The 23,139-nt window shown below is 43.3% G+C and overlaps 1 protein-coding gene across 1 annotated transcript in view; it reads left to right on the forward strand.

The window, feature by feature from the left end:
• The window catches only part of ASTN1 (astrotactin 1), a 366,450-nt gene that overhangs the window by 272,988 nt on the left and 70,323 nt on the right, over positions 1-23,139 (forward strand). The window contains exons 15-16 of the mRNA XM_055419198.2: positions 1,044-1,148; positions 5,586-5,774. Of these exons, the coding sequence (XP_055275173.2) occupies positions 1,044-1,148; positions 5,586-5,774 (294 nt within the window). The remainder of the gene's footprint in view (positions 1-1,043; positions 1,149-5,585; positions 5,775-23,139) is intronic.

The following is a 23,139-nucleotide window of genomic DNA, read 5'->3' on the forward strand; positions in this document are numbered from 1 at the left end:
TGCGTAGGTAATTTGGTCTCTCAGAGCCTCAGTTTTCCCATTTGTAAAAGAGGGACCACACATAAAGTGTCTATCACATGTCTAGCACATAGATGACATTCAGTATAAGGCAGTGGTCCCCAGCCTTTTTGGCACCAGCAACTGGTTTCATGGAAGACAATTTTTTTCCACACCTGGGAGGAGGGGGTTGGAGAGTTGTTTTCAGGATGATTCAAATGCATTACGTTTATTGTGTGCTTTATTTCACAATAAAGTTATTACTATTATTAACTTTAATTATTGTTATATCAGTTTGATAGTAATTATAATATTAAACAAATTTAATAATTATAAAATTATGAATTATGATTATGAAGTTATAAAAATAATCATCATATGCTATTATTATTATATCACCTCCACCTCAGATCATCAGATATTAGATCCTGGAGGTTGGGAACCCCTGGTGTAGGGCCCATTCCTGCCCCTTACTAACTTACTTATGCTAATACAGTCGCTCCTGGTAAAGACAAAACAGCATTATCAGCTTCAGAGTAATTAAAACCTTAATACTGAACACAAATCAGTAAAATAGGACACAAAAATCAATGTTATCAGGAACGTGAGCTGAGTCAATTACTACAGATATTAAAGAGAGTAAAAACCTGTGTGTTCCAGTAAGCCTTGAGTTTCATATAAGTTTATTAAGGGAGTATTAGAGGAGGAAGGTTGAAAACCCAGGCCTGGTCTCAGACACACCTGGAACTCTATCTGGCTCTGTGTAGGTCCCTGATGCAAACGCCCTCTCTAAGCTTCAGTTTCCTCATTTATAAGATGCAAACAAGAGCACCTAGCTCACAGGGATCGTGTGACTGTGTACAAAGTGCTTAGCCAAATGCCTGGCACTGAGTAAGGTCTAGAGCTGTTGTTACTATGATTCCAGAAAGTTTCTCCATCCAAGCACGCTTTCTCATTTTCTTGCAATTACACCCCCTAACTGGAAGACCTGGGACTTATGTATGAATCAGCTGCACACACTGAGCCCTCGTCTCCTCTGTCCCCAGGGATGGTGAACTTCAGCGAGGTGTCGGGATACCCCGTGCTGCAGCACTGGAAAGTCCGCTCTGTGATGTACCACATCAAGCTCAACCAAGTGACCGTCTCTCAGGGTGAGCGCAGCTGTAAGCCGTCCCTCCCACCTGCCCCTGGGGTGTGGAGTTCCTTCCCAAGGGCACAAACCTTTTATCCATGTTGAAGATGCCGTCCAAAAATGTAGCCACTTCACAAGATCTATAACCTGTTCACTCGATTCACCCTTCAGGGCAAATGGCTGGAATGGGATCATTTTCTTAGCATAGATTAAATTGAACGTTCTGTCTTGGATGATAGACGAGATGGAAAGGGCAGTGTGGGAACCATGGAAGATGAGCACCTACTTTATCATTTTTCCTGGGGTCATACAAAAGCTGACTTTTTATAAATTGACAGAATAAAGTTTTCCAAATGCAAAGAGTATACTTTAGAGGTTCTGTCTGTTGAAAGAAATACGGGAAAGAGAGCAATAAAGGGGAAGTGGTGAAGAAAAATAGAAAAAAACCCACTCCAGTGTTCTTGCCTGGGAAATCCCATGGACAGAGGAGCCTGGTGGTATACAGTCCATGGGGTCACAAAGATTTGGACACAACGTAGTGACTAAACAACACAGCAAAGATTTCTAAACAGCAAGTAAGCAAGATAGATATATATAGATTTATCTACTATATATGTGTGTGTGTATACACACACACACACACATACTTATGTCTTTAAATCTGTATCTAATAAGTTAAGGAATAGTGAATTCTAAACTTCAGTCGCTCAGTCGTGTCCGACTCTCCGAGACCCCATGAATCACAGGATGCCAGGCCTCCCTGTCCATCACCAACTCCCGGAGTTCACTCAAACTCATGTCCATCGAATCGGTGATGCCATCCAGCCATCTCATTCTCTGTCGTCCTCGTCTCCTCCCACCCCCAATCCTTCCTAGCATCAGAGTCTTTTCCAGTGAGTCAACTCATCGCATGAAGTGGCCAAAGTATTGCAGTTTCAGCTTTAGCATCGGTCCTTTCAATGAACACCCTGGATTGATCTCCTTTAGAATGGACTGGTTGGATCTCCTTGCAGTACAAGGGACTCTCAAGAGTCTTCTCCAGCACCACAGTTCAAAAGCATCAATTCTTCGGCAATCAGCTTTCTTCATAGTCCAACTCTCACATCCATACATGACCACGGGAAAAACCATTGCCTTGACTAGACGGACCTTTGTTGGCAAAGTAATGTCTCTGCTTTTTAATATCCTTTCAAGGAGTAAGCGTCTTTTAATTTCCTAGCTGCAATCAGCATCTGCAGTGATTTTGGAGCCCCCAAAAATAAAGTCTGACACTGTTTCCACTGTTTCCCCGTCTATTTGCCATGAAGTGATGGGACCAGATGCCATGATCTTTGTTTTCTGAATGTTGAGCTTCAAGCCAACCTTTTGACTCTCCTCTTTCAATTTCATCAAGAGGCTTTTGAGTTCCTCTTCACTTTCTGCCATAAGGGTAGTGTCATCTTCATATCTGAGGTTATTGATATTTCTCCCAGCAATCTTGAGTCCAGCTTTTGCTTTTTCCAGCCCAGCGTTCCTCATGATGTACTCTGCATATAAGTTAAATAAGCAGGGTGACAGTATACAACCTTGACGTACTCCTTTTCCTATTTGGAACCAGTCTGTTGTTCCATGTCCAGTTCTAACTGTTGCTTCCTGACCTGCATACAGGTTTTTCAAGAGGCAGGTCAGGTGGTCTGGTATTCCCATCTCTTTCAGAATGTTCCACAGTTTATTGTGATCCACACAGTCAAAGGCTCTGGCATAGTCAATGAAGCAGAAATAGATGTTTTTCTGGAAATCTCTTGCTTTCTCCATGATCCAGCGGATGTTGGCAATTTGATCTCTGGTGCCTCTGCCTTTTCTAAAACCTGCTTGAACATCTGGGAGTTCACAGTTCACATATTGCTGAAGCCTGGCTTGGAGAATTTTGAGCATGACTTTACTAGCGTGTGAGAGGAGTACAACTGTGCGGTAGTTTGAGCATTCTTTGGCATTCCCTTTCTTTGGGATTGGAATGAAGACTGGCCTTTTCCAGTCCTGTGGTCACTGCTGAGTTTTCCAAATTTGCTGGCATATTGAGTGCAGCACTTTCACAGCATCATTTTTCAGGATTTGAAATAGCTCAATTGGAATTCCATCACTTCCACTAGCTTTGTTCATAGTGATGCTCTCTAAGGCCCACTTGACTTCACATTCCAAGATGTCTGGTTCCAGGTGAGTGATCACGCCATCATGACTATCTTCGTTGTGAAGTTCTTTTTTGTACAGTTCTTCTGTGTATTCTTGCCACCTCTTCTTAATATCTTCTGCTTCTGTTAGGTCCATACCATTTCTGTCCTTTATCGAGCCCATCTTTGCATGAAATGTTCCCTTGACATCTCTAATTTTCTTGAAAAGGTCTCTTGTTTTTCCTATTCTGTTGTTTTCCTCTAATTCTTTGCATTGATCGCTGAGGAAAGCTTTCTTATCTCTCCTTGCTATTCTTTGGAACTCTGCATTCAGATGCTTATATCTTTCCTTTTCTCCTTTGCTTTTCGCTTCTCTTCTTTTCATAGCTATTTGTAAGGCCTCCTCAGACAGCCATTTTGCTTTTTTGCATTTCTTTTCCATGGGGATGGTCTTGATCCCTGTCTCCTGTACAATGTCACGAACCTCCGTCCAGAGGTCATCAGGCACTCTATCTATCAGATCTAGTCCCTTAAATCTATTCCTCACTTCCACTGTATAATCATAAGGGATTTGATTTAGGTCATATCTGAATGGTCTAGTGGTTTTCCCTACTTTCTTCAATTTAAGTCTTAATTTGGCAATAAGGAGTTCATGATCTGAGCCACAGTCAGCTCCTGGTCTTGTTCTTACTTAGGATAAATTATTCCAAAACAGAACAGTGAGGCATCTTGTGTAAGTATTCTTCAAACCGTAGTGATAAATGCCTTGAGTCAAGTCTTTCCTAACATTTGCGCAATCCCACTGTGAAGTTTGCAAAAGAGGAAATATCTAGCAAAACAGCCTTAACATAGGTTTGCATCCCTGTTTCACCTCAGCCCCATGGACTAGAAGAACATGACTCCGCTCCTTGCTCGGGGGCTACAGCTCAGGTCTTTATGCTCCAGAGTCTGGCTTCGCTGTGTTGAGTGAAAGGGGGACTACAGCTGAATGCTTTTGTTGACACAGGATGACAAAACATGGTGAGAGGACTCAGGGTCGGCAACAGGGAAGCTGAGCTTTAGGGCCAATGAGAGAGAGATGGAAGGTCAGGGATAGAGACAAAGAGCAGTGAGACATATACTCACTAAAGGTAAAGCTCGATGCGGAGAGAAAGAATGGGCGTTAAGGATACAGAACATCTCCAGAGTACACACAGGGGTTTAGATCTTTTCTATCACCAGAGTTCTTGGCAAGAAGGGATTATTAGTGAAGTAAAATCTGCTGGTGCAGAAAATGCCTAGAATGAGATAAGCTACTTTTCATTCTAGAAAAACATGGCAGTAGAGACCCTACCCTGAGCACATACTCAGTTTGCACTCAACCCAGATGCTATATGCCTACCAAGGGATAACAGTCAGGTTTCTCTGCTGCCACATGTCTTTCGAAGCCACACGTGGCATCATGGACGATATGGGTGTCTGCACTTGGGGTCTTAGGCTCTACCTTGCCCTGACAGGACACAGGTGTGTCAAAAGGAAGGCTGTACAAAGTTGGTCAGAGAAGATACTGGGTTTGAAAAATTTGCCATAGATTACCTTTCTGACAAATATAATTCTCTTAAACAGGGAAAGCAAATCCAAGATTTGTCTGGGGAGGTGAGTGAGGCAGCAAACAGGTTCTTTCTTCCATTTGTCATTTCCCACTCTTTATATACCTGTTTCCTAAATAGATATAAGCAGTGTTTCAGTGGTTATCCTTATATTCATCTTCCATTGCCTTTCCATTACCAATGTCTCTGCATGAAGAACAAAATCCTGCAGACTTCTTTGATCCTTACACACAGTTAAAATACATTTTACACTGTGACCTTGTACATACACACACACCCACATACACACAACAGAAGTTTCATGAAGCCGTGTTTCATCTTCTGATGGGAAATGTTCACTGCTGGTATTTGTGTTTCTATTTTAAACTATGCTATTCTCCTTCATTTTTAATGCTATTATTTGAGCTCACTAAGTTGATTTAATGTCATGATTGTGATTTGAAAAAAAAAGTTGACTTAAGCAGGTGGGTGGTAGAGATGTGACAATGTTTTACTCAACTTGCACAAAGTTAACAACCAATTGGCTTGAAGAAATATTCTTTCAGGAACTGAAATGTCAGCTTCAGCTACCTGGAAATACTCACCTGATAGCTCCAGCCAACTCTCCAGCATCACTTTGGGCCTCGTGTCGCTTGCAGATTTGAGGCTGGAGGGCCTGAGAATCCAGGATACCTATATTGTGAATCTTCACTCTTAATCCTGGGTGATGTTTCTCCATAGCTCTCAACAACGCTCTCCACTCCCTGGACGGGGCTACATCTCGTGGGGATTTTGTAGCCTTGTTGGACCAGTTTGGCAACCACTACATCCAGGAAGCTATCTACGGCTTTGAGGAATCCTGCTCTATCTGGTACCCAAACAAGCAGGTCCAGCGGCGACTCTGGCTGGAATATGAAGACATCAGCAAAGGTGAGTGACATGCTCATTGACAAGTTCTGTGTTCTGTACAAGCCCTGGCTGTCTGCATGCATCCATGGGACCAAATGTAGGGAGTCTGTAGGTGAAGATTTAATTTGCCTCAATGCTCTTTCTCATCCTTTGAATTGTCAAAGTTTGGTTACTAAAGCTGAATATCAAACCAGAGGTATTTGGGGAAACTTTAGATATAGGATATAGTCAAAGCTATCTGGTCACTGAACTGGTTAACACAGAGAAAATCATCTAAAGTCATTTACCAGCCACCATGCATCCTGCTACCATAGCATAGGCAATGTATTAGATTGTTCTTCTGTAGTAGGGAGGAAAGAACAGCCTTGCAGCCTCCCCGTCGCTTCCTGCCCCCAGCAATCCCATCCTGCGCTGGCTGGCAACCCCTTCCAGTAACTAACTGCATAGCAAACCCCTTCTCACTTCATCCTGCCCTGTGTTTAGGAGCATTTTTTCCTGTAGCTCTGTGCTATGAGGAAATCTACATTGCCCCAGGTGTTTATATAGCTGTGGATAACAGTCTCACAAATGTCCAGTGTTTGATGGCAAGTTAGTATTCAGTCCAAGTGTGTATAAGGAACTTGAATTTCTCAAACCTTTTGAATTCACCTTCTGGTGGAGGAAGAGTACTAGCTGGTAAATTTGTATTCTGATTGAGCAAGACTCGGTTTAGAATTACCATTCATGGAATTTCTTCATCTGAGCTTATGCTCACAGCATTCTGATGAGGCCCAATTATGGAGGTGTGAGTTGTTAAAGGGCAAGTGATGAAATGAACACAATGAATACTCAAGAAGTAGGTCAAGCTAAGATTTGATGACCAAGCTTCCCTCTGAGACTAGGGACTCTCTGCCATCAGCAGGGCTGCAGTGGGGAAAATGTGCTCCCATGGCTTAGACGCTCTTGGTTCTCTGAGCTCCACACAGATTTGAGCTCCACACAGATTTCTGTTTTGTCTTGCTTAAGAGGTAGTAGAGGCACAAGAGCCTTTCCTTCTGCTGGACGCTTTCTTCCAAAAGAGGCAAGAGGCTTGTGCCTGGGCTGCAGACTTCTTCTCCTGCCCCACCCCACCCCCCGACCAGGTCCTGATTCCTGTAAGCTCAAAGACACAACCACAGGCTTCTTGTCTCCAATCAAATGTCAACATCTTAAAATTATTCTGATTCCAATTTGCCAAGAAAGGAGTATAATGTAAGCACATTCCGATAAGACCAGTTCCAGCTGGCAAAACTTTCTTTTGTTTCCATGCCAGAACCTCCTGATTGAACCAAAAGGCTAAACCCTCCTCCATTTCTGTTTGCCAGGGGTTCAGGGATTGCCAGGCTCTGGGACTGCTGGGAGGTGCAAGTCTGACCTTCCTCAGAACTCCTGGTTCTGCCTCCTGCGTCTCTTCTGAGCATTGTAATATCCTTACTAAGCCCAAGAGGAACATTTGTCCATGGCCTTGGCCTTATGCCCTTATCCCTCTTGATCTCAAGCCATTCTTGCACACAGGATTTTGCTTTGTCACAGTCCAACTGTTGGCTTTATTTTCCCATAAATATGATGTGTATCAGCCCTTGCTTGTTATTGACATTAAAAGATGTTCAACCACTTTAGTATGTCTGTTTTGATCTGTTGTACTTGTCCACATATACCTCCCCCCAGCTACCCCTAAATCTGACCTCTGTGTCACCCACTTTGCATCTCTTACCTCTTATCCTTTAGTGTAAGTCTGATTCTTACACTAAAATATTTTTCTTCTCTCTAGGCACTAATTTCTTTTTATTCCAAAAGCATGAAGCCTGCTACTGATTAAGAATTATAAGTACATAAGACAAAGGAAGATTTTCTTCTGCTTTTCTGCACTCTGGGGACTGTTGTTCCAAAATGGAATTTATACACCAGTGGTGACAAGTGTTCTGAGAGGACTATACCTACCATGACATAAAAGTGACACCTTTTTAGACTCAAGTCCTTTGATTATAGGTTCTTGCCTGCTCTAACTTTTAAAACTTTCCAGTGAAAAGGGGTTTTCTGTTCTTTGCTTTTGTACCTATGATTAGGTACCTAAAATTGCCTATGGATTGAATAAGAAAGGAGGTTTGTCAGGGGTGAAATGAAATGGAAAGATCATAGGACTAAGGGTTGGGAGTCTAGAATCAGCCAGGTGACTTTGTTTATTCAATTAACTATCAGCACCTTCCCTGTAAAGCTCTCATGATGTCTTCCAGCTCTGACACTTTATGGATCCTCGGAGTCTCCCTTCATGTGAGAGGTTTTCTCAGGTCAGGCGTTTGAGTTAAAGACTTTCCTTCTCTTTCTTTAAATCACTATGCAGCTTCTCAAGGGTGGGTTCTCTGCCTTATTCAACTTTAAAATCCCAGGGTCCAGCACAGAGCTGGGAACAGGACAATCCCTGAACAAGTGTTGGTTGTTGTTGCTGCTGCTGTTAGTGGTGGGAGTGGTGGTAAAGGCCCTTCTCATGTGATGACTTCCTTTGTGGGTTTTATAGACACATGAAATGGTTTAAGTATGCCTGACTGAAGAGAATTCAGAGGTGGATATGAAATTTTTTTGATGTGGACCTGTTTTAAAGTGTTTATTAAATGTATCACAATATTGCTTCTGTTTTATATTTTGGTGTTTTGGTGACAAGGTATGTGGATTCTTAGCTCCCTGACCAGGGATTGAGCCCACATTGGAAGGTGAAGTCTCAACCACTGGACCACAACGGATGTCCTTAGAGATGGATATTTTTGACCAGATCTTCACAAGGCAGCCTTTGTTTCAGTGGACACTTACGTGTCATACAACCACTATATGGTTTGGTCAGACCAATATTTAGGACCATTTGTCTTCATCTAGGGCTTCCCTTGTAGCTCAGTGCTAAAGAATCCGCTTGCAATGCAGGAGACCCGGGTTTGATCCCTGGGTCATGGAAGATCCCCTGGAGAAGGGAATGGCAACCCCCTCCAATACTCTTGCCTGGAGAAGCCCATGGATGGAGGAGACTGGTGGGCTACAGTTCATGGGGTCTCAAAGAGTCAGACGTGACTGACTTTCGCTGTCTTCAGACAAGTCTGACTGGAAATCCAGTCAGAAAAGATCCTTCGCATTTCTCGTTGTCCAAGGTTAGTCTCTTCTTTTACAGAGCCTGTGAAGACTATCTGAAAGGCGGTTTTCCAGCCTCGATCTCTCCACCCCTGCACTCATTCCCGTCTTCCTCCTTATCGTCCAGGAACCGCAATCCATTCTTCCTTCTCAGTTGAGTCTCGCCCCCTCTGCCCTTGCTTGCTTCCCTCTCTGCTTCCTCTTAATCCTCACTCATTGGTCTTCTCCTTTTTAATCTCTACAGCCTCTTCAGCCTGAGTTTCTATTTTCCAAAAAATGAGATTTTTACAAATATGCAACTTTTTTATCACTGTTTCCTTTCAACATGTGCTGTGCTAAGTCGCTTCAGTCGTGTCCAACTCTCTGCCACCCTGGACTGTGGCCTGCCAGACTCCTCTGTCCATGGGATTCTCCAGGCAGGAATACTGGAGTGGGTTGCCATGCCCTCCTCCAGGGGATCTTCCCCACTCAGGGATCGAGCCTGGGTCTCTTACATCTCCTACATTGGCTGACGGGTTCTTTACCACTAGCTCCACCACACATCACAGTCAAATTTCTTAAGCAAGTCGTTTGTACATCTTTGCTATATTTCCTCAACTTATTTTCACTCTTCAAATAATTTCCTCCAACCCTGTTACACTACAGAAATAACCCTGGAGAAGGAAACTAAAGACTTCCTAAGTAACGTTTCTGTTTCCTATTCTATAGAAAACCAAACTAAACTAAAACTGAACTATCATTTTATCTTATCTCGGCTGAAGAATTTGTTCCTATTGGCCAAGTCTGCCTTTTTGTAAATTCTCTCCTTTGGTGTCCCTGATGGTATTCTGTTCAGATTCTCTTTATTAATCTTGGGCTTTTATTTCTTATTCTTCTTTGCCCTCACTCCTCTCGAGAAATCACTTAAGTTTTGGTCATTTTTCAGGATTTCATCCTTAATGTTCAGCTCTTTTTCACTGATGCTGGGTGATTCTCTTCTGTATCTACCTCAACCCATATCTCAAATCCTTCCTTTCTCCCTGAAATTAAAAAACTCTGTGAGTGTTTACCATTTCTACCTGGATATTCCGTGATCATCTCTTTTCTCTGTATTTGTGAACACATTGATTTATGAATAACATCATAGATTCATGAACCACATTGATGGACCAAAATATAAAGTGAGGAGCCCTTCTTTATATTCTCCTCCCCCCTCCACTTTCAACCATTTACAAAGTTTTAGTCTTTTTAGCACCTCAATATTTCTTTAACAGATGTCCCCTCCTATCCATTTCTCAAAATTGCATCACTTTATAGTATCAGCTGTCACAGGAGTTATTGAAGTAGCATCCTCATGTGCCTCTTTTTGTTCAGTTTCATGCCTGTCTAGTCCATTCAACGTTTCACCATCTGTTATCTTTTTTAAATGCCCCTTAATGACTTTCCTCTTCAGCTTGAAGCCTTTCACTAATGCCTTACAGCGTGAACCTGGTTTCACTCCCTTAGTTTCCTGTGGCTGCTGTAACAAATTACTATGAACTTGATGGCTTAAAACATCATACATTTATTCCCGAAAGTTCTGGGACCAGAGGTCCAAAATCAATTTCAATGGACTAAGCTCAAGGTATCAGTGAGGCCAGCTTCTGACAGCTCTAGGGGAAAACTGCCCCCTTGCCTTTTTTTGCCCTTTCCAGCTTGTAGTGGCCACCTGTATTCCTTGGTTGAGTCTCCTTCCTCCATCTTCAAAGGGCATCACCCCAGTCCCTGAGTGACATGGTCTTCTCTCTAACTCCTCCTGCCTTCTCTTATAAGGAGCCTTTTGTTTACATTGGACCCAACCAGATAATGCAGGATACTCTTCCCATCTCAAGACTCGTCATTTAAGCATATCTGCACAATCTCTTTTGCCAATCACTGGTAACAGTCATAGGTTCTAGAAATTAGGACCAGAGCATCTTTGGGAGCAAACATGTAGCCTCCCATCCCCTCTGCCCTGTCTATCTATTGCATCACTGACCATTCCCTACCTCGAGCATTCCTCCTCTCTGATGACACAAGACTACTTGCATCAATCCAAAAATGGTTGCATTTGATTCCATACAGTTTTAGGCTTTCAGACTCCCTTCTTGCTTCAGTCTGAGGCCACAGGTATGTGCTCTAAAGTTTCTACAACTACTTTTCTCACTTAGAACTTTTTTCTTGGGCCCCTCTCTTGCCCCATCCCTTGAAACTCTTTTCTCTGGTGTCTGTTCCTTTGTCTCATTTCTGGGTGGATCTTATGCTCTGCTTAGGCCCTTAGGATCTGCAGGTTTGTCTTCCTGGTTATGATTTCTCTTTCTCGCTTGTGTCTTTTAGTCACCAACTTCAGCAACATAAATTGCCATCTGCAATTAAATGATACCCTGACTCAGTGTCAGGCCCCAACTCTGGGTCCAGGGTCAAGATTCCCACTGGTTTGGAGGAGGGCGTTGAGCTGTTCCACACTGTTGAGCCTACCAACCTTTTCTTCTATCTTCCTACATTCTATCACCTCCTTCCTGCTCTTTAAGACCCAGTTCTGACGTCACCACCCTCACCCAGTCTTTTGTGATGCTCCTGTTTTATGCTCTTAGAGCTCCTTATCTGTATCCTTTAGCAGTGCTCTTCACGTGTCCCTGTATTGTCATTTCCCTGTGTGACTGTCTCCCTTGATAATAGACTTGAAAGCATGTACCGCATTTCCCTGACTTTTGTAATTTAAAAAGTTTATTTAAAAAATGCAAAATGTATAAAACAGAATAAAGTGAAAAATAAGTCTTCTTCTCACTCTTATTTCCTGGTAATCTAGTTCCACTCCCCAGAGGCAGCCCGGAAACCATTACTACAGTTTACTATCCATCTGTCCAGAGATGCTCTATTCCTAACCATTTGGAAGTGAACAAAGCAAGTTATAGAAAAGTAGATATATTAGGGTCTTGTCTGTTTCAAAATTCTGTAGATAAAAATATGCATATACCCATCTATATAAATATAATCTTTAGCCTGTCTCTCAGGGCCTTCCTTGGTGGCTCAGCAGTAAAGAATCCTTCTGCAATGTCAGAAGTGCAGGAGATGTGGGTTTGATGCCTGGGTAGGAAAGACCCCTGGAAGAGGGCATGGCAACCCACTCTAGTGTTCTTGCCCGGGGAATCTGATGGACAGCGGAGCCTGGTGGGCTCAAGCCCCTAGGATTGCAAAGAGTCGGACATGACTGAAGTGACTGAGCAACACGCAGGCATGCACATTCTCTCTCGTCCTATATACGTATATTTGTGTGTGTGTGTGTGTGTGTGTGCATACACACACAAATGATCTGTTTCAAGATTTGGGATATGGTATAGGGTAGGGGCTTTCATTTTTGTACTAAAAGCTCCTTTTGCTCTTCCCACAATAAGCATGGGCCACTTTTCAATAAAACGTTTTTAACACACTGAAAGTATATTCTGAAAAGTTTTCTATTATCTCGAGTAAAGATTTAGAAAGTTAACTGGAAAAAGAACAAAACACACGTCGTATTTACAAAGAGCTGAATTCTGGATAGAAATCTGGGAGGAAGTGCAAAACTATAGATCATTTCTTGTTAATCTTTGAGTCTTCACCCCTGACACAGTGCCTGGCGTATAATTAGCATCACTATTGTCAAACGAGTAAATCCTTTATTTTGTTCTTACTTCAGAAGAAACCAGTAAAAAGAGGCATAGATTTGTAGATTTCAGAAAAGTGACCAAAAATTTGAACCTTCTTCAAATAAGAACTTCCACCAGCTTAATTTTAATCCTCAGCCTGACACATTAAGCTCAGTATATTTTCTTTCTCTCTCTTCTTTCTTTTTCTTTTTTGGTACTCCTATTGGGAGTGGATTTCCTTGGGTCTTTCTTCCTTCTCTTTTCCAGTATCACTTTCGTTGCTATGTTAGATCTGACCTTTTGCATAGCTTTTCCTTGCCATTGCTTTTGGGGCATATCCTTGGGTTTATCTGGGTGACAATTGGTGATAAGCAAGCTCTTCCTGGCAACCCACTCCAGTATTCTTGTCTGGAGAATCCCAGGGAGGGGGGAGCCTGGTGGGCTGCCATCTATGGGGTCGCACACGACTGAAGTGACTTAGCATCAGCAGCAGCAAGCTCTTCCTTTCTGCTGCACCTTCTAGTCCATAATCCACTGGGGCTTAGGCAGTGGTCAGGGGGTGGGGACATTGGATGGTTGATTTCCAGCCAGTTGCTTCCTTTCCATGGGGAAAGCCAAGAAGAATATCTTCCTCTTCTTCCAGGACACAAGCTGAGAGTTTTTCCCTTAAGGGGACTCTCTAGCTCTGGGAGGTCTTAGGTTAGAATCAAAGAAAGAGGTAAACCACCTGAGTGATATTATATTTCTACCACACAGAATGCCACCTTTCCCACTTTTCATCAATTAGTTTTTGGGTGGATAGAAACCAAGAAAGACTCAATTGGTTCATCTTCCTAAGACAGTGAACAGATTTCGGCCATAGCTGAAGCAAAAACAATAGCTGAATCAGACATCAGCATCTGATCCAGTCTGTGAGAGTTGGTCAGCAGAGACCTGGTCTGGTGTATTTGATGCTGGTGTGGTCCATAGGCTAACGGGCATAACTGTGCTACATGGCACAAATCCCTGTTACGTTAAAGGCAGAATATGGAAAGCCAGTGAAGAATAATAACTTACGTCTGTATAATACTTTATGTGTTACAACCCCAGGGTTGCAAACCAGCTGCAAAGGCTCTTTTTATGTACATTTACAATGACAAAGTTAGCACTCAAATGGCAAAGTGATTATAGCATATAGCTATTTTCTTTCAATGATTAATTAATTCATTCAACAAACGTTTGCTGAGGGCCTGCTACATGCAAAACCCTGTAGTGAGCAGAGAAGGAGTTTAGAGGAAACAGCTGTTCTATGGCATTCCCGGGCAGACAGGCCTGATGAAGGTGCTACTGATGCTGAGCCGGGTGGTGTCATAAACAGCAGCTTCCAGGAGGATCTAAGCTTTTTGAAACATATGTGTCAGGATTTAATTTGAGTCTTCAAGTCCCCAGGCTCTGGTGCAGAGTCCGGAGTAAACTGGATCTGTAGGTGGAGGGAAGAAGTTATCAAAATAATATTACCAAACAGCCTGTTACGTAGCTTTTCTCATTTAATCCTCAAACATGTGTGCTCAGGCACTCAGTCATGTCTAAGTCTTTTGTGACCTTGTGGGTTGTAGCTCACCAGGCTCCTCTGTCCATGAAATTCTCCAAGCAATAATACTAGAGTGGAAAAAAAATACTAGAACAGGTTGCCATTTCCTCCTCCAGGGGATCTTCTTGAACCAAGGATTGAATTCAAGTCTTCTGAGTCTCCTGCATTGGTAGGTGGATTCTTTACCACTGTGCCACCTGGGAAGCCCTCCAGACATACACATCACTTAAGTCTTACCTTCCCTATTTATAGATAAGAAAATAAAGCCTCAGAGAGCTTAAGTAACTTGCATGTGGTCACCAAAGCAGTAGGTGACTGAGTGAGGACGAGAAGAATGCCTTCACCTACCAAGATACATTGCAAATGGCAGCACGCTATTTTGCCTGCCAATGGCACAAGAAGAGATGAAGGCGGGAAGGTCAGTAGACAAAATGAAAGTGAGATCAAGATGGAACTGAAGCCGAATCACTGGTCTAAAGTCACCATCACAGGGCCAGATGTCAACCATGGTTAGACTTCATGATGGATCTACTTTACTGCCTTTCACCTTGAGTTTTCTGGATTTTTGGTTGTTGGTGTTGATTTTTTGGGTGTGGGGGGAGGAGTGGTGGCCCACGATCAACAGTGACAACCCAATTTCTGGAGGAGTGTTTGTTTTCCTGTGCAGCAGTGCTTCTCAAAATTTAATATGCCTGCGTATCACCTGGGATCTTCTTGAAATGGCGATTCTAATTCAGTAAGTCTGGGTGGAGCCTGAGATTCTGCATGTCTAACAAGCTTCTGAAGTGAAATGAAGTTGCTCAGTCGTGTCCGACTCTTTGAGACCCCATAGACAGTAGCCCATCAGGCTCCTCCATCCATGGAATTTTCTAGGCAAGAGTACTGGAGTGGGTTGTCATTTCCTTCTCCAGGGGATCTTCCCAACCCAGGGATCAAACCCGGGTCTCCCACACTGCGGGCAGACGCTTTACCATCTGAGCCACCAGGGAATCCCAACAAGTTCCTGGATGACACCAAATGGCAAAGCTAGGTTCTCTCCTCAGAGGCCAACAGGGTGTGGGTTCCTTCATCATCCTGCTTCTCCTACCTGGTGCAGGAACCTCAACACAGGAGCCATGGCACAGTGGACTCTAGGGCTGTGTTCTGGTGTCATCTCTGCAGAGGACAGCCTGTCGCAGAGAGGACAAGCCTGAATGGTTTTCACTTTGGACCAGGACTTTTCTCTGATTAAGCCATTGATTATTAGGCTGGTGTGCAGAATTGAACAGTCTTAAGCCTTTGGGCACTGAAAGGAATTGGAAACATGCCAACAATTAGGATTAAATGTGATAAGTTTTTTTTTTTTTTAAATCACTTTGTACTGTAGACAACACTATCCTCATCTTACTATCTCAAGGATTCTATTTTTTTAAAAATAGTGTTTGAGTCCCCCACTTGTTTGCCTCTCAAAATAAAAATTTATTAGAGTTTCATATTTTAACCTGGCTAGTATTTTAGCCAGGTTAAAATATGTCATTAAATGACATTAAAATATGTCATTGATGGGATGACAATTCTGGTGGCAATATTGAACGTCTTTCATATAATGATGAGCCTGACCATAGTGACATCTTGTCCATAATATACAAGTTAGTAGTTGATTATATAACTTTCTGGATATAGCTGCTCAAAATATGTAAGCTTTTGCCTTCACAGCGTGATGGATTGCTTCCTGAGCATGGACTCATTCATTCCTTTATTCGTTTCCTTTATATCTGAACATTGGTCGAGGCACTTTGCATATAATGGCGAATGATGCAGAAAAACTTCCTGCTCTACAGAGCTCATATCTCAGTGAAGAGAGAAAGAAAGTGGCAAGTGACAAATAAATAAGAGCAATGATTCTAGACAGTGATAGATACTATGAAGAAACTAAAATCAGAAGATGTAATAGAGGGTGACTGGACGATGGGGAAAGGGGTGCTGATTAAGATGGCAGGCACAGAGAAGGCCTCAATGATAGTGATGAAGCGGGGAGTTTGAGCTGAGATCTGGCAGACAGAGCTAATCGTGCAAAGATCTAGGAACTGAACAATACAGGCAGGGGAGGTAGAAAATGCAAAGGCTTCATAAGTTTTTGAATTCTCATAGCTTCCAGCATCATGTAGCACATACAGAATTTACTTAGTAAATATCAGACTCATAACCACTATTACCGAGTAGAAAGAGGCCTGGATTCTCTGGTGGACTATGAAGAGAAGAAACTCTACTTCTAACCAAACTTGTTTCCTAAATTCTGCAAGCTAAGCTGAGATCCGTTTGTTTAGCCCCACTTCTTTTCATCCAAAATGTAGATCAGTGCTCAGTGGGCTGCCCATGGAGCTATTGATCCAAGAGAAATACGCATATGCCTGCAGGTTTAAGAGTACAATTCCTGTACTTCCTAAGACTTTTATCTTGACCTTAAGTTATGGTCTCCATAACAAAACTAATAGTTTATCTCTGCACAAAAAAATGGGGGGGAAATTGCAAGATAAGTAATGAGGCAATGGGAAATTCTGCACCAAGGTGAAATTTTGAACTTGACATCACTTGGGCTTTCTGCATTTGGGGGGATGGATGCCTTGTGTCTTAACTGCAATATATCTATATTAAATCCATCCTACTCTAAGGCAGTGTGTTGAGGAAAAGAGCAGGGGAGGGAGCGGAGGGGAAAGGGGGTAGGGGGCGGGGGAAGCGATCAGGAGACCTGGGCTATTGCGCTCAGTTGAGCCATTAGCCAGCCAGCTGACCTTGGGTAAATTACTTAACCCTCTTCAAAATCATCTTCCCATCTGTATGATAACTAACTTGAATTAGGTAATACTTAGAGAGCTTCTTTTACTTTTAGTTCTCTGTGACTCTATACACAGAGCAAATTATTTCTACATATTAGTAATAGAATAATAGAATAGATAATAGAATACTATAATAATAGGATACAGCATTTAATAAGGCCTGGATCAAGATTCAATAGGGTAACTAAACTGATACTGCAATGGAAAGAGTTTAATACTGTTGTTTATAGCGAGAATTTAAAGTCAGACAGATAGGCATCAGAATTTTTATTAAGTTTACTTAATGGCTGTGAGCCTCATTTTCCTTGTCTGTAAAGTAGGGCTATTGATACTTAGCTTGCAAGTAAGGATCGGATACAATAATTATTTATGAAATAGAGTGTCGAGCATCCTGTAACTGTTCTATGTGTTTTGACTCATTATTAGCACTATTATTATTACTAGCATTATTTCAATAAAATTTTCAGTTCAGTTCACTAATTTTTGAACGAAATAGCAGCTGATCAAAATGTCAGAGGGTAAAACTGTATAAATGTGTTCTTCCTAGAAACACCGCTGTGTCTTTTAGAAGTCACAAATCACTAACTAGCCCGGTGGAACAAGGTCATCAAACCTCCATTACAAAAATCAAGACCAGAATCACATATTTTGGGAGCTATTTTCAGTCCCAGTTATATAGCTCTTTTGCTGAGAAAAGACCAGGAAATAAACCTCACCCATATGAGAGGGATTTTTTTTTTTTTTCCGATGGGGGAAGGGAGGCTATAAGAATGTGCTCTCTGTGGAAAAGAATCCCTAAGAAGCTTTGATAAGCAGCCGGGTGTTACTGCTTTTTAAGTGCAAAGGAACTGTCAGGCCCATCTTCTGAAGGGGGAAATTCATGCAGGTGTCCAGCTGTACCAGCCTTCCCTTGACTTTTGACTCGAAACCTGCACCGTCTGGCTGCACCGGCTGCATACAGATGCAGACTTTGGTTCCCCTTGTGCCCCAGAGGTGAGACCTTGGCTCTAGTAACAACCCAAGTTCCAGCATAAGTGGATGTTGGAGTTGAGAAATAACTGACTAATAGTTTCTGTGTTTTTGTTAGGCTCCTATCTTTTCCTGTTCTCTCTTAATAATATGCTTAAGAGGAATACGCTTGTGTTCTCAGAGGCACAAGGGGGTCAACAATTTTCTGAAAGGTAGGGGCTACAGCTAACAAATCTCCAAGGTCACTCCCTATCCCTACCCCATCTCTTGCAACGCATAATGCCGAGCACGGCATCTAGCAGGCGGTCAGTACATGTTGGTTGAATGAGTGAGTGAATGCCATACTTTTGTCTCCTCCTTTTCCCCTTCTAAGGGAAACAGCAGCCTGTTGTCTGAGACAGCATCTCCTCAAACACCTTTTCCTTCAGCCTCGGCTAGTCATCCCTCTCATCATCCCTCTTCCATATCTCCAGGTCTGACTGTTCTGTGTGGGCACATCATGCACTTGCCCTGTCTCGGGATTTATGTCATGTCCTAGGATTTGGCACAGGAAGAACAGACTAGTCTTTAAAACTGAGTGACCAACACAAGGTAGGACTGGAATTATATACTAGGAACTGGGGCAAATCCATGTGTGGACCTCCAATATGTGATTGTTATTTCAAGTTTCTGGTTACCAGTTAGTGCTGTAGGCGCCAACAATAGTTTTTCTTTTACCAGCTTCCCTATCACTGCTTTTTTTAAAAGCAAGTAGGAATGCAACATGTGTAGGAATGTAATACAAGACATAAAATTACATTGACTTAAACCAACAAATCAACAAACCCCTTTCATCTAAGCTTATCCATTCAGCCACTACTCATTTCGATTCATTACTAGTTTGCATTCCTCTGTCATCAGAGACTGTCTCCCTGAATCTCATGGAACTCTTCAGAAGTTGGTTCAATTACTAAACGATGAAAATTAAAAGAAAAAATTAAAAATACATAAGAAAAAACTAATGCCAAGGAAATCAGCAGAAAAAAATGGATTAGGTAAGTAAATTAATTTAGAAAAAAATGAGAGTAGTTGACATCATTTTCGAACGTGGCCCCAACTGCCAGCTACACTACAAAATGAAACTGATTAATGTTACAGCAGTCAAAGGCCCCAGAATACATCATTTCTGTCTCTGTTACTGATGAGAGGAAGATGGTTTTCCAATCAGATCAACTTCCCTCTAAGAAATTCCCTAGTATACTTTGACACAATTGCTGATATATTGGTGCAAGCAGAGTCAAGGGCACGTAGATCTCGATTAGCAGCACCGTGAGGAAAGGCTGTGAGTTCCTTTGCAAGGTAATGATGTGTATGCATTCATTCAGAAGTGTATGTCATTTGCTGTAGATCAATGCCGTGCTAGGCATCAAGAATACACGGGTAGTAAGAGAAGGCTCCTGGCCCACTGTGGGATTCTAGATGTCGAGGCCAAGCATAACTCTCTTTTGCCAGCCTCATCTTACTTCTTCTCTTCTTTTGTTTGGCTAGTCAGCATCTGTGGGACAGCATGATTGAACTCTCTGAAAACAAAGTGAAAGAAAGGGTTAGACATTCAGTCGTGTTCGACTCCTTGCGATCCCATGGACTGTAGCTCACCAGGCTCCTCTGTCCATGGGAGGCTCCTCTTGTCCAGGCAAAAATGCTGGAGTGCCATTTCCTCCTCCAGGGGAATCTTTCTGACCCAGGGATCAAACCCAAGTCTCCTGCATTGCAGGTGAATTCTTTACCATCTGAGCCACCAGGGAAGCCCTCTCTGGGCTTTTCTTTGACCCACAAAAGAGGCAGAGAAAGTCGTTGCAAGGTCCCAAACATACCTCTCACCCTGAGAGTTCATCCCATTCCTTGGAAAGCTTCTTCAACCTGTGTGTATTCTGTCTACTGTCAAAGTGCCCATATTCAAGGTGGCTGATACTCCTAGGAGCAATCTGTGAGACATTGAAGATGGGACACAAAGGGACAGGTGTGGAGAGCTTTAGATGGAAGACCCATGGCGGTGCCAACAGTTCCTGGGGAGAGGGGCTATTGGGCCAGGTTGGACCATTCCCTGGTCATGTGTGATGGCCACACCACTGGCTGACTGCTTTGTGCAGGGCTGTGTGCAAACTACCTGTGGTCTGGCAACCTCCCACTGAGGCCAGAGAGGGGGATGGTACCTACCTAAGCAGAGTTCATGCCCTGGGGCTCCAGAAAGTGGTCACACCGGTCTCCCCTTAAAGCCTAATGTGACTGGAAAGGGATAGAGAACTTGGCCAAGACTTAACCACACAAGGCCCGTCCAATTGATCAAGTCTGGCAGGGGATGGGGTTCATTCCACAGAGTGAGAATCTAACAGCACAGAAGCCCTTGGTTTAGAGAAACTGCAAAAAGCAAGCAGGTTCAAAAGACTTGAAAATATTTTTCTTTTGCTGATCAACAAAATAACAAAGAAAGAAAAAGAAAGGTCGAAACATTTCTCCAGTGCAATTTCTCAATAAATCTGCCAGTTAAAATATGAGATTTGTAGGTGAAATGGGAGTGCCTGTGACAGGGAAAAACAGCCTAATCGGGTCAGCCAATAACCTAGACTCCCTTGACATTTTCTTGTTTCCTTGGGGTTTTTCTTTAGTCAGGTTGATTCCACAGGGGCAGCTTATAAAGTCACTCTGTGTGGGCCTCTGTCACCCGCCCTGACTGCTGTGGTCCCTCTTGTCAATTTATTGCAAGTCCAGTCGATTACTGTGGTAATTGGTTCTATATATACTGATGTGTTTGGGGGCATCTGTGGCTTTCTGTATTTTCACTGAGTCTGATTTGCCCTCTTAAGAGAGCAGAGACTCTGCCCGCATCTTTGCATCTCCCCATAGCTCACAGTGCGTTCAGATTCAATACTGATCATGGTGATGTGGCTGTAGATAATCAAGAGATGGCAGCCCCCAAGTTTTACTGGTCAGTCGCTGCATTCTTTTACAGAGCTGGGTAGAAAGAAGTGTTATTTTTTCAGAATTTCCAGTATAGCTCCCTTTGAGGGTAATCCATGTGTTGGGTCCTGTGTAGATCATGAATCTTGCATTCATTGGGCTGGTAAAGATCATTAATGATCTACAGATAAACATAAAAGCAAATTTTTTAAATAAATTTATTTATTTTTAATCAGAGAATAATTGCTCCACCATATTGTGTTAATTTCTGCCATACATCCACAAGAATCAGCCACAGGTGGGACGGGGTGGGAGATGGGAGGGAGGTTGAAGAAGAAGGGGACATAAAAACAAATCGAAACCAATTATAGTTCAATCAGTCATTTTTTAAAAACTATTTTATCATTCAGTGAATATTGATTGAGGTTCTGCTTTGTGTAGGGATTGGGCAAACAGCACTGTAGAAGGAGCTTGATTCCTGCTCTCATGGAGAAGACGTGGATGAGACAGAATATAAACAAGTCAGTAAAGAATAAACAAAATACTAGAAACTTTGAGCTATGAGGGTAATGTGGGTGCAGTGACAGGGTGGCAGGGCAGTGTCCACTTTAGAAAGGGTCATCTGGGAGGATGCGGGTGGCGTTTATGTTGAGATTGGAGGCTGAGCTGGAGGAAAGCCATCCCAGGAAAGGGGAATGGCCAGTGCAATGTACTGAGGTGGGGAGGCCTAGCGGGGTTACAGCCTGGAGAGTGAGGAAACCTTGGCCTGGCTGGAGATGGAAAGGATGGGGATGGCTGGGCAAAGTCATGGAGGCAAGTGCCCCAGGCACACCTGTGTGTCAGGATCGATCCTGCACTGGGTAGAGAACAGCTTCGAGGGAGGTCAGAGTGGTCACATGGACACCAATTAAGGACCTAAAGCAGGAACCCGGGCAGTGGACATTGGAGAGTCAAGAACAGAGTGAGGTTTGTTTATGACCTAGAGAAATTTGAAGACAGGTTGAGTCTGGGAGAGAGGAACTGGGGGAGAGGAGTCAAGATGATTTCTAGATATTTGCTTGGGCAGCTGATGATGCTGGAGCACCATTGACACATTGAGGGTGATGGGATGGAACAGGTCGGGGAGGGAAGAGCTTCATGCAGACTTGGAGTTGCCATGGAGACAGCCAGGTGGAAAGGTCAAGTAGGCCATTAGCTGTGCAGGTCTGGAGCTCAGAGGAGAGGTCAGTGCTGGAGTTTCAAGTGGGAGCCTGCAGAGTTCAACCGGCATCCTGGATGATCTTACCCAGGGAGGAAAACAGAGAAGCGAAGCGGGCCCCGGCCCAAACTCTGAGTTGCTTGCACGGTTAGAGGCCGGGTGAAGGTGGCAGGTGGAGGGGTAGTTCAGCAAAGGAGACCATGAGGGATCAGCGAGGAGGTGGGAGGATCTGAGGAAGGCTGAGGTGAGGAAGACAGTGGGCGGCGGTCTTGTCCTGCTGACTGAGATCTGTAGGTCAAACATCGTTGCCTTAGAGCAGCATTCCCTTAGAAAATCATAAATTATTGTCATCGCAAAGGCCCTGGTGAAATATGTGCAGGAACTTCCAATGATGAGTATTTTTCACATAGCTCATACCTCTCCCCACAATTATGAAGTGAGGAGGTAGGTTCTTATTATGATCCTGTCTGGTGAAGGGTCTTTGTGAGTTGTGCTCACTCAAAATGGCTTCACTTTGAATTGTGAAGCCATGAATGGTGCTTTGCAAAGCAGAGCTCTGTCCTTCTGGGCATCTCCAGAGTGAGCGTGTTGTCAGAGATCCTCGGGGCATTGAGCGGTGGAACCATTCCCCACATGGGGAGTCTGCCTGCAGACCCTGTGCTTTTGAAGGATGCCCCCACCCCTCCCACTGACAGTCCTGCACCCCCAGTTCTAGGGGAGGAGCAGACACTAGTCTGTGGTCACATAGAGAGTGGCAGAACCAGGAGTGGAGCCCAAACTTGGTCATTCATCATCCTTGTCTCGCAGATCTGTGCGTTGCTCTCTGAATGTATTAAAAATCAGGAGGGCTTGGGATGCTTGTACCACTGACTAAATGTGTCTCTTTGAATTTGGGATCATCCCACAATGCTGCCCCAGGATAAACACCCCCTCCCATAAAGCTGCCAGATTCTACTGGCAAGGTCCACTCTTAACAGTTTTATTATTACTAGGCTTGATTAGCATAATAGCAAACAAAATAAAATCTTTACTCTCCCCACTTCTTACTTTGCCATCCCAGTCCTGGGGAGAGAGTTCCTTTCCACAACTTAAGAAACAGTTACTGAATACCTACTGCCAAAAATATACTGAACGCCAGTTC

This window comes from Moschus berezovskii, chromosome 17 (assembly GCF_049115385.1).
Source record: "Moschus berezovskii isolate FMDL1 chromosome 17, NW_MosBer_1.0, whole genome shotgun sequence".
NCBI classification, from domain to species: domain Eukaryota; kingdom Metazoa; phylum Chordata; class Mammalia; order Artiodactyla; family Moschidae; genus Moschus; species Moschus berezovskii.